The sequence below is a fragment of the Amia ocellicauda genome, chromosome 13 (genome assembly GCF_036373705.1).
Source record: "Amia ocellicauda isolate fAmiCal2 chromosome 13, fAmiCal2.hap1, whole genome shotgun sequence".
Lineage (NCBI taxonomy): Eukaryota > Metazoa > Chordata > Actinopteri > Amiiformes > Amiidae > Amia > Amia ocellicauda.
The window spans coordinates 12,486,392-12,498,618 of record NC_089862.1 but is presented as its reverse complement, the minus strand read 5'-3'; the positions used below and the strand labels follow the sequence as shown (position 1 = coordinate 12,498,618).

The following is a 12,227-nucleotide window of genomic DNA, read 5'->3' as shown; positions in this document are numbered from 1 at the left end:
TGATCAATTCTTTGTCAGTGGGCAAACGTACAAAATCAGCAGGGGATCAAATACTCTTTTCCCTCACTGTATATATATATATAAAAATTCCCTATATTCCACTCAGACCAGTTCACTGAATACAAATGACAAGCTTTGCATGTCAGTCTGTTTCACACATCTTTAGAAAGAGCAAGAAGATTCCCAAATGAAGCACAGGCTGGATTGCTTATAAAAACCTTCACAGATGAGTATTGTACAGGAGTATCTGTGGCACAAATGCTTGTTCCTTATTTTGTGGCGACACAGCTGCTCAGTGCTAGTTGCTTGTGGCGGTTTCCCCCACATGCACAGCTGAAGCTGGTGAATGAGGAGTCTAAAAGGTCAACTACAGCTTGATAGTGGGAGAGCTTAAGATTTTTAGCTGAACTTCCTGTAGAACAAAGATGACTGAAAAGCAAGATGATTCCCAGTAATAAAGAAATGATTAACACTAAATGGAGAAAAGTGCCAACAGAATTTAAAACAATGGAAAGTGAGTGAGCATCTTCCTCAAGCCCAACTGCAATGCACCTTGATTTCCTGTAGAACTAATCATTCTTCTCTCATTTACATGCTTAATTACACAAAATACTCAATTTATTTCCAAAAACAATTATAATCTGTAATCAGAATATGATAACGCATATTTAGTAAATACAAAAATCTTTCTATATTGGAATTGACATGTAGAGCACTTCTGATTATGAGAAAATATCAAATTTTATATTCCACTCTTGTTCTAACTATCAAATCTGTCAACAAACAGTTAGGATATGATGTCCATTTTGGTTTTCTAACCTAGGCAAAAACTGAGAAGATACCTTTGGAGAAGCTCTATTATGAGTCTTGTGTAACTGTAGAGTTTTGGAGGAATTCAATTTTTGAGTCACAAAATGTCCAAACACATTTTAGAAGGATATGAATATAACTTTGATACCATCATAGAATTTTCCACAAACTGGCGTTTTTCTCCTCTAAACCCTTACACACATCAAATGATCTGGAGAAGGAATATAATTGAGGCATAGTGGAGAAGTTTGAGACAAATGTCTTGTACTCCGGCTTGCCTTTGTTTCTAGCCACCTGGCAAGGTGTTTTTATTGGGCCATGCTAATTCATTAATCTTCCTGCTGTACCTGTCAGGACCAGGACCCCGTTCACCCATCACTCCAGTTTCAATGAGCAGCTTTTTCAAATTAAGTACCTCTGGGTTCTTGCTGGAGCCATGTGGCAGCAGCTTTCTTGCAGATGGCTGATAATTTAATCACATGAAAACCTGAACCTCCACCACCACCACCACCACCACTCCCTTCAACTCTAATAATTCTGGCAGACAGACTTTGCAAAGCCTGGAAACCATTAGGGTTCATTTCAAGGAAGTCTTGAATGACCAACTCTCTTTTTTGGACTGCGATCAAGCTGCCTGCCAAACAGATGTTGGAAGTGGTCTGGCTCTTCTGTGCTGACCCTGTAATTTGTAACACACACATCTAAACACTCTGCGGACGACACCACCACTGAGACCAACGTCTACACCAGCTTTTAATGGGTGGGTGTCCTTGTGTTGGAACACTGCAAGACTCACGTCCATCAAAAGCAAGAAATTATTAATGGAAAGACAACAAGGAGAGAAGAATCTAAGCTTATCCAGTTTAGTCAAGAAATCTAACAGTCGACATACATTTGCCTGGATTTAATCGTCTCCACGGATGTAAATGCACCACGGAAAGTTAATAAACAGAAAGTAGCATTCACGTGACATGGTGAATAAGTCACAGGTCTTGGGGAAAGAAATCATAAATTAAGATCGTATCCCAGTTATTATAATAACCAAATTCTTTACGGCTATTCTTATTTAAAAGTTATATTAGTTTGAAATGGTATGCAAGAGCAACCGATGATTCAGGAAAGAGCCTTTGTCAAGTTGAACATTTTGCACTTCAAAACGAACAAGAGCTCAGATTTTATTCAATTTTCCATTCCTGAGGACAACCATTTCATGGCCCTGAGAAAGAGCACCTCATTTAAACCCTGACCCTCTCCCCTCCAGATCCTCTCTGTCTGAGAACTGCACAACTCATTAGACTCCATTCGTGCAAAGAACTCTAATTATGTCTAACTACTCTGAAATCTTGCGGTTGCTGTTTTTCTTTTATGTGGATCATTAGGGGTACTTGCTCAATCCAAGCCCATGCTCCTATCATTTGGGATGATTTACACTTGCACATTCTCAACTGGACTCTCATGCAAAAAATGTATCAAGATTAAAAGGGAAAGTAGGGCATATAAATCCCTGTGCATGTGTGTGAAACCCAAGTACAAGTTGCAATATATGTTTGTATAATGACATAACTCATAAATTAAGGCTTTTGGGCCTAATCCACTTAATTTACTTATAACAGATGTTGCAAAGCATGGAGTATAAGGGCAGGTAGAGTCAATAGAATGAGATGTACATTTTAAACTCCAAAGTAATATGCAGACAATTGAGTTTGCCCACTTCTGCAGTGAAGTCCGCAATGTGTTCTTGAATGTCGACGGTATGACATGGTCTATTCCAGGAGCATTACTAAAGGCATGGGTGGTCCTTTGACCATGCATGAACCATCAGTAGTAGAGCTTTGTCAGTCATGATGGAGTTAAAAAAGAACTGAAGTCTGTAAGAGACATTTAGTGGTGGCGGTGTAAGGACAGAAAGGATCATGAAACCAGATGGGCCTCCTTAAAATATAAAACAAATATTATGGGGTTTAATCATGTGCTCTGCCTAGCTTTAATTTTAAATCTACTGTTAAAAAATACAACTATGGTGCATTAATTCTCTCTAATCTGTTATTAGAAAAATATTTTAAGCTATGTTTATACCAGTAAAAATACTAAATATAATCTAGTGGTTTTCAAAATCAATGATAGCCGATGGGATGTTCAAAGGACCCAAGGTAAAAACATTGCATGACTAAGGGAGAAATGAAACCGGGAATCGAGAGGAGGACTGGGGGTCGAAACAGTTGGAAGATGTGAAATCAAATGAAAGTAAATCCCTGCAGAACAGAAACGTCACCTTAAAGCCTTGGACTTTTCTGTCTGAGCACCAGGATTACATTTATCTGCAGTAATGTAGCAACAGGGATTTTCTAGATCACCACCAGGTGGGGAAGGTTCTTACATCAAGAAGAAAGAAAGGAGAGGGAAAAAATGGAAAGACTCGCATTAAAACACCCAGTGAACAGGTGGAGTCGGGCACGATGGGGTGAAACAACACACTGGATACAGACAGCTAAGAAAGTGTCCCTCTTTCTATGATTTTAGCTTTTTCATTCATGTCATGCATTCTCAGTGTTTTAAGTTTGTGTTCCCTGCAAATTTAATTTCAAAGAAACCCAAATATGTAAGCATGTACACAAATATCCTTGAGAACCACTGGGTTAGAGGCACCTAAAATTACTAAATTCTTCGTGTGGATAAAATTTTCTGAAAAGTAAAGAACAGTTTATTACTTTAACAATATCTTTTTTTTTTTTTTTTTTTTCTTTCTTGCTCCCCGGCAGTCGGTGATGTCGAACGCTTTCCTAAAGCACTGACCTGTTGTATGCCATGGAGGAGGGGCTGTGGTCCCTCTCACGCTCTCTCTCGCGCTCGCGCTCTCGCTCATGGCCCCGCTCTCTTGGGCGCTCGCGCTCCCGCTCCTTCTCACGCTCCTTCTCTCTCCTCGGGTAGTAATCCCACTGCTTCGTGCTGTCCATGATATTGGGCCAGGAGGGCACTGCGCCGGGGATATGGGGATACCCTGCTGCGAGGCCGAGAAACACAGAAGCGAGGAAAGTGTTAAATGCTTCAGTAAATAAAAGTACCATATCTTCACCTCGGAGCTCTATCCATGTCTGATGCATTTATTTTATTTTAAAATGAACAGACAGGCTATTTAAAAACAATGGGCGAGAAACTTAACTGCCATCGCAGAAATGGGTTCCAGGACCCTTGCAGAATGTTTTGCACTTACCAGCAGTGAAGGGGTACGGCGGAACGGGGCGGCCATCGTAGCTTGCAGGATGTCCTCTAAAACACAAGAACAGCAACACCACCATATCAGAGTGCCTTAATATTAAAATACAGCTGCATCAAGCCATTATGCTTTACTGTGGACAATATTATCAAAATCCCTCGATCTCTGCAACTTGGTTTTAACATTCCACTGCATTTTATGTTACCAAAGTCATACAAATCTGATCTTAAACCCAATTATAATAATTCAATGTGTTAAATCCCACCATTAAAATAGTAAGACTTTCTTTCACAGTGTAATCATTCTGCCCCAAATGAAATGATTGATCAAGTACTGAGACCCATAATTAACTTGATCATTGTGAATTGAGATCATTACAAGAATCTAGATAGATTTTACAGGAGGGAAAAAAAAAAAAAAAAAAAAAAAAAAAATATATATATATATATATATATATATAGTATCCAACCAGGATAATTACACCTGACAGACTGAAACAATAGCCAGGTAGTTATAAGCATCTAGTCTGTTAATTTAAATGATGGAAGAAAACAGAGTAGGGGCAGTAGCCTTTTAGGGTAATGATCAAAGGACGATTTAAAAATGGCAACCAATAATTCTGAACCGTATGATGTGACTGGCCCGATTTCAAGTGGGAACGTGGTACAACTAGATCCAAGCAGTCTTATTTCTGGTATTGGCAGAGTTGCTATACCCTCTACCCATTTCCTTGGCTCTATTCCCATACCTGATTGAAAACTTCCACATGTCGTACCGGTAAAAGCAATAAGAGAGATAAACCCATCCAAAATTAGTTTCCTACAGGTGTTCTTCAAATCCATTGTTCTATAAATACTCTGGAAATAAGCTTCACGTTTACAGATATTGTTCTTTAAGCTGCAGCCAACTTTTTTTTTAGCTGGTGTGCAAATGAGGTGCAAAGAAGATGTTCTGCTCTATTTTTAAAAGCAAGAGGTTTCTAAATGTGTCGTATTTTCCTTCATGTACAGCTGCAGAGAGTTATATTGGTTTCTGTTGCCCAAGAATTACAGATTTACATCCCCAATGACACCATTTATATTTTTAAGAACATTTTCAATTTAGAAACATTAAGAAAATTCCATAACAAAACTTATTAATCTAGAAGTCAACGGCCTAATACACCTCCAAATAACTACAGCAGGTGAGGATCGACAGATCACGTTTTTGTTCGATTCAAAGAAAGTTGGATGGAAAATGATCAAGCATCGAATAAGTACAGAATAAAACATCCAGAATGAAGTGCATTTCATGTCATAGTCCAGAACTTCACTACTTCTAGACTAAGATCTGCATTTTTACTCATTATATTAATTTTCATGGAAACCACAAGTATTCTGGCATTTAGCATTTGCACTGAAGTCATTTTTCATTGCAGAGAGCAAAATCTCAAAAACAAATGAAAGCTTGTATTTATTCATTAATATTATTTGTATTAGTTGATTTAAAGGAGCTTTAATAATCCACATTACAAACATGAATTTAAGACCCCAGTTTGCTCTCATCTCAATAGAGAAACATAACAGCTGGCTAGTAGGGCAGGAGAGGACACTAAGGCACCTGAAACCAGCCTTCAATTATTTAATACTTTGTATTAAATTCATGTTTAGTAACAAAAGCTTTAGCTTTAAGTCACAGAAGGGATGTATATATTTACTAACAGTAAAATAGGAACTAATCATGATTTATAGATAGCTGGCAGACATTTGAAGTTAATTGAAGAATGTTTTGCTAACCATTCCAGAAAGTGAAGGGAAACATCCTAAAAATATGTATTTTTTGTATGTGCAGAAGAACAGTGAAAACCAAGTGAAATACAGGTGTTCTCCTCCCTTCAAAAAAAAGATCTGCTACTGATGATTCTCTCTGATAAGATGTTCAATCCTTCACTGCTGTTTGCAAATTCTTTAAAATTCTCCTATGATCACAGTGGGCAGAAATCTGTCATGCTTATCCTTTAATTAAAAATAAAAAATGAAGTTTGAACTTTGGATAAACTTGTATCCATCTGGATGATGCACAAATAACTTACATGATCTTAACATTTGGAGGGGCTATATTCTGGCCAAACAAATGAGTGATCATGGAAGGAAAAAAAAAAAAAAAAAAAATCTTGTTGCCCCCCCCCCACTCGTTTACTATGGCTTCTACTTGCTGCTGAAACATGCCGTACTCTTTTCCTGTCTTCTCTACAGCAACACATCTCCTGCCTCCTTGCCTCTGTGCACTCCTGTGTCCTGCCTTGCTCTCATCCCTTTCCCTGTGTGTGACTCTTCTGTCTGCCCTGCTCTCTCTACCATAGAGTGACTTTAATAGGAACAGCTTGTAGAAGCTGCCCACACTCCCACTGCTGTAAGAGAACGGCACGAGAGAAACCTTCTGTTAAAACACCTTGGATGAGTTCTACAGATTTACTTCAATACATTAAACATTTTTAGCCTAATGTACACATTGTTTAAAAAAATAATAATACAAAAAAAATCATTCATTTGAGCAATGGTACAATTGTCATCTATAGAACCATCAACTGACCAGATCTTTCACGTTCTGGAAGCTATTTGCAGCCTTCAGTGAATTAATTATGAATTCAAAGTTTTCAGTCAGACATGACATGACTTACCCATCCAAGGTTGGAATCAGTGAGGGTGGGGGGCCCCCAGGTGGAGGGGGGAAACCTGAAACACATGTAGGGCGGTTATGCATAACTTACATTTAAACACGTTCGTCTGCCGTTAGAGAAGACAGATCGATATATATAAACGCAATCAAAGCGATGCTTGAAGTCTCTATCGTAGCCACATTCTTTGAGCAGATCACCTCAAGCTTTGGGATTTAAATTTGCAATGTTATTCATTCCAATGTCTCACTTTCCAAAACCAACAGAGCATAATCTGAAAGCCCAAGACATGACCCAAGGATTTATGGGCATCTAAAAGACCTGCTGCAGGTTTCAGTCAAGTACAACAATGCCAGCACGTGCCATTTTGTGGTCGGTGAATAGGCCAGTGAGTATATGAAGGCAGGCGAGTTCTTAGTTCAGCTCCAGTAGGACCACAGCATTTTCCAGGAATATTCCATTTGTGCTCTGGCATCAAATTCTGAAAGTGTCAGGGTGATTGTGGTTTTTGAGATGAAAATCAGGGAGAATGTACAGTTGGTGCTCCATAAACAATTCTCCTTGGGTGACCACCAATGATTTTCTAGCTCATAATTTAAATCAACATTTGTTAGCTTAAAAGGGTTTTACCTGGAGGTGGAACTGTAATTGGTATCCCTACAAGAAAAGAAAGAAAATAAATTAAGTCTTTCATCCACACATGATATGCAAACATGAATAAAACAACAAGTTTTTTGGCAAGATTCTGAGATTGGTATGGTTATAAACAAAATGACTAGGGGATGCAATTACATACAGTGATATTTGGGGTTTGGAGCCTAACTGCAGTTTGCTGTAGTAAGCGTGGGTGTTTATATGAAAGGGAAAAAAATACCTTCCAGTCAGGAAAATAGGAAAACAACAGGCTTTATAGGCCGCCCCCATGCTCTTATTGTTTACTCACAGATTGAATTAAACTAATACACACGATCATAATGCTGTGCTCTCTCTCATTCAACTAAAATAGCATGTGAACAAAAGATCAATGAGGACCAGCTGCTCTACGTACTGTTGAATAAATTAGGATAACTATGATACAACATCAGTTTTCAACAATTAATATAACTTTGTAATGACAAATGCCAAGACTTAAATTAAACAGCAAAACATGAAACCTCTGACTTGCACTGGGAATAACAGGCTTAACAATGATCTGTGCTAACTGCAAATGGGCTTCATTTGTGTTTCTGTTGAGTAACAATAAACAAATGTGTAAATATATTTTCCAATCAGTTCTACTCAGTGAAAGCAGCAAACTTCATAATCAAAGCTCAAGCACATACATGCATAGATTGAGATTCTTAAAGATAACACACGTGTCAGTAACTTATTTTTTTCTGAACCCCACTAGATCAATAGATTTCAAGAAAGGCGTTTGAAATATGGAGTCACAATCAGTTTCAAATGTGCAACACTGACTGAATGACATCTGTAAGCAATTTACTATGTTTTTCACAAAGGGGCCAGATGTGACGACTTTTCAAGAACAGAGGGTATTATTTAAAATGTGTCTAACAGGAAACTCGTAGTAGGGGAAAAAAGTTCTAATACTAAAGAGTTTGTATAAAAATAAAGTAAGCAAAATCACTATAAAAATCAAAAACGACTAGTCTTTATAGAGTTCAAATTTCTCTGTTGGATACAAATTCACTCTCCTCTTTCAATTAGACAGATTTAATTATACAGATACTCAAGGATAATTGACATAAAACACTGAATACAATGAAAACAACTATAAGCACACTGCAAATAAAACTCATACTGTGAAAATAATGTCTTTCCCTCTAGGTTCAATGGTGAATAACAATGTGTGTAACAATAGTTATACAAACAGAAGTGCAACGCTCAGAGATACAGACTTTATTGAGGTTGTTGTTAGAGGAGCAGGGGACTCTGTCAGAAATACCAACCCCCTGCTGCTCACAGGACAGGAGAGCCAGAGAGTGGTCAATTACATCATCTGCACCATGCTGAGGATCGCACTGCAAGGAACTACACTATGACAACGGATATTAAATCTAACAGATCTGTTAGTGATGATATTTACAATTTCTTAGAAGGATGTCTCTAAAACCTTTTAAGTACTTGTTCTTGTGCTGAATCACCCCAATCACCGCAATTTAACCTTTCAGGCAGCTCAATCTTACTAATGGAAAAATCAATACAACACTACAGTAAAACAACTGAAGTCCTTGACAATAGAAGGGCATTCAAATCCAGCATTTAAAATATTGCTACACTTCAATAAATCTCTATTAATTTCTGCATTAGACCGCCTGCTCTACCCGACAAGCCCATCCAAAACTACAAAATGCTATTAATTATGTGGAAGATGGAAGTTTCACATAATCAATGTACCAGGTCTCTGTGTACATTTAAGCTTACCGACAGTGTGTGAAATGACCCCCAGGAGAGGTTTCGTAAATACAAAGGCACATTTTAGAGGACACATTTAACTATGACTAAAAAACAGGAAGAGGAGGAGGTGGGGAAAAAAAACAAGAAAAAGCTAAGAACAAAATGCATTCTAGAATTCAGTGACTCCTAAGGAACATCTACCATATTACCTTTTAGAAAAAGCCTGGAAGTGCTTATTTAGATACATTTTTTCTTAATTCAGGCAGGCAAGAAATATTGAATTTCTTATGTACTTCAATTAGCATCATAATTGTCACATGTAATTAACATTTTTGTAATTATGCAACTAGTTTCCCTAACCATTGCATTATGTAATGCATCACTGTGTACCTAAAATACACATCATTGCTTACTTCACCACTGTATGTTGATGCATGTTTATTCATGAGATGTAAGTAAACTAGAATTAACCTTAAATTAATTTTAAATGTATGTCATCAGTCTTTAATAAGCCTGTGCAGTTACACAACCTCTGGAATGGGACAGTGGTGTGACTAGGCTGGAAAACATCCTTGCTTTGAAAAGCCACTTTGACACATGTGCTGTTCTAGGCACACCATGACCTTTTTATTACAATGACATACAAGGCATTTCCTCACCATTGTAAATCTACCTACTTTGTATTCACTGTCACATTAAAGAAAACTACAATATATTTATGGTTATAGCTTTTGTAAGCTATTTGCTTATAATTATGTTTGCACAGCCCTGGTTAATATTTTCCTGGTGGTAACTACTAGAAGAGATTTGTAAATTGCATTACACTAAGCAAATTTGATATTCTGCCAGAGAGTTCATGCCATTCCTGTAGCTGAACAGCTATCAAGCCGCACAGCCATCAAAGTGTGGTACGATAACATATCAATCTGCTGAACACCATGCATGAACCAGAAGAATACTTCTGTAATTAAAGGCATAGCGAGCTCATTAGCAGCGTTCGCCCGCACACCACATGATTACGCTGTTCGCATTACAGCTTAGTTTCTGCTACAAGGGCATTTTTCAAGGCTATTTTTAAACTCACACATTTGCATCACAAAAGGAAGTAAAGTAAGTTAACGTAAAAAAAATAACTTCAAAGAGGGGGCCATTTTTCAAAGAGACTTCTGCAGGATGTTTTATATTTTCATTGTATAAAAAATTCTGGCAGGAGTGAGCAGTTAGTGCAAGGTAACTTTTTTTTTTTTTTTTCACAGAACCTAGGAGATTGTGGATTTTATTTTGGAAAGCACTTTGAAGATGAAGAGTTGGCAGTAGCACAATTAAAATGCAGAACTGCGGGAGCCAAAAACGCAGGCCTTAACAGTTATTTTCAGATTTACTATAAGCACGAAAGGATGTTAAAGAGACTTTATGAACAAGTGTATATCATAAAGCTCTGAAAAACACATAACTGAAAAATACTGCATACAATTCTGAACTCAAAAGATGTAGTTCCTCTGCGTCTCTTTAAATCTCAACAGGAGGTCATCACAGAAACCATAGGAAGTTACCCTCCCAGCAGCACAACACCTTTCTGTTTTCCATAGCAAAATAATCCAAAACAAATTTGTGAGTTATTAAACTTGTGCCCCACTGATTTATTTTATTGTTCAGGTTTCACATTTAGTAAATTAACACCAAGCCTGACTGATTATTGTGCATACAGGTATGAATAACACAATGCTAACCAAGGCGGTAATTAGGAGATGCATTAAGCAGTGTTATAGGTGTTGTGCCTCCGTTTATTTTTCCAAAATCAGCTACAGAATGCAGGGAACCGACCTGTTCAATAGATATTAATAGAAAAAGAAAACTCTCCCAAAACAGACTCACTGTTACTGACCATGTCATTTCCTGCAAGATCTAGTTTTCCACTCTGCTCAACTGTGTTTCCAGCTGATATTCTCAATGGTAATGATCTGTTGCCAACAGTTTGCCAACATAAACTGGCAAATTGTTCTTCAAAGAGTCCCTGAGCATAGGTTTTATGTTTGAATGGCATTTTTTTTAATTGGCTAAGTTCAGTAATTTATGTTAGTATGGGATGGAGGCGAACAAAGAAATGTAATCCCTGCCGTTTGTTTGTACATGTATACTACTCTGAAATGCTATGTCTAAGAACTGTCCATTTCAATAGTTTAGCTAGAAAACAGTCTCCAATAAATACAATACATACTTGTTTAGGTTTTATTGATAGGTAAACCTTTCCACTTTGCCTTCTGGCAGCGATTAAACATGAATAAACTGCATATATATAATTCACTGGGGTAGGCTGCTGCTATTTTGGGAGGACAGTAGGACTGGAAGTGTGGACACATGAAAACAAGAGCTAGTCCCATCCTGTCTTTTACCCAGTTCCACACTATAAAGGGCAGCACTGCAACACGATTTTGATAAATTTTGCAATGATTCATTAAATAACCATTCCATCAGTGGAATACTTAATGGGAAAGGCCGACTGGTGAGCATGTCCTCCCTGTAAGGCTACAGGTTTACCCTGCTATTTAACAATATGCAGAGACAAAGATGTACTGTTTTGAGGACTTACTTGGAGGGGGAATAAGAGGAGGTGCAGTGCTGACGTTGGGGGGAGGTGGCAGGAAGGGGGGAGGGGGGATATTTGGAGGCAGAGCTCCGGGTGGGAAAAATGGAGGCAGTTTAGCAGGTGCAGGTTCAGCATCAGTGGGGGTGTGCTCAGAAATGACCTAGAAAAGAGTACAAATGGACTTCGTCAGCAAATATTTTTACTGATATACAGCAGTAGTTTACATATGAATGTATGTGTGCATGTTTGAACATTCACACTCATTTGATACACTGCTTGTGCAAGATACCTATTGAAAGCAAAGACAGTTGCAACCCATGTATTTTATAATTTCTCAATCTGCTGATGTGCCTTCAAGGCCAAGCTGAAACATATCAGGTTCCACTTAAACAGCCCATCACCTATAACACTCATCTGGTGAGGAGGAAATGGTGCCATCCTGGAATTTAGGAAGAGGCTGACCTGGATATTATTGCTCTCGTTGTTGTGACGACGTCTTCCCTCCACACGACTGATGGTTGCTGTCTGTCCCCCAATCACGTCTATTGTCCCCGTCACCTTTC

General features: G+C 38.1%; 1 protein-coding gene across 2 annotated transcripts in view; it reads right to left on the bottom strand.

Moving 5' to 3' along the window:
- fip1l1a (FIP1 like 1a (S. cerevisiae)) overlaps positions 1-12,227 on the bottom strand; it is a 31,228-nt gene that overhangs the window by 5,471 nt on the left and 13,530 nt on the right. The window contains exons 10-15 of one of the 2 annotated variants that reach the window (XM_066719894.1): positions 12,127-12,226; positions 11,668-11,824; positions 7,311-7,337; positions 6,684-6,738; positions 4,022-4,077; positions 3,604-3,811 (exon numbers count right to left, since the gene is read on the bottom strand). In XM_066719894.1, the coding sequence (XP_066575991.1) occupies positions 3,604-3,811; positions 4,022-4,077; positions 6,684-6,738; positions 7,311-7,337; positions 11,668-11,824; positions 12,127-12,226 (603 nt within the window). Of the gene's footprint in view, positions 1-3,603; positions 3,822-4,021; positions 4,078-6,683; positions 6,739-7,310; positions 7,338-11,667; positions 11,825-12,126; position 12,227 lie in introns of both variants that reach the window. The other variant, XM_066719893.1, reaches the window with a different exon arrangement.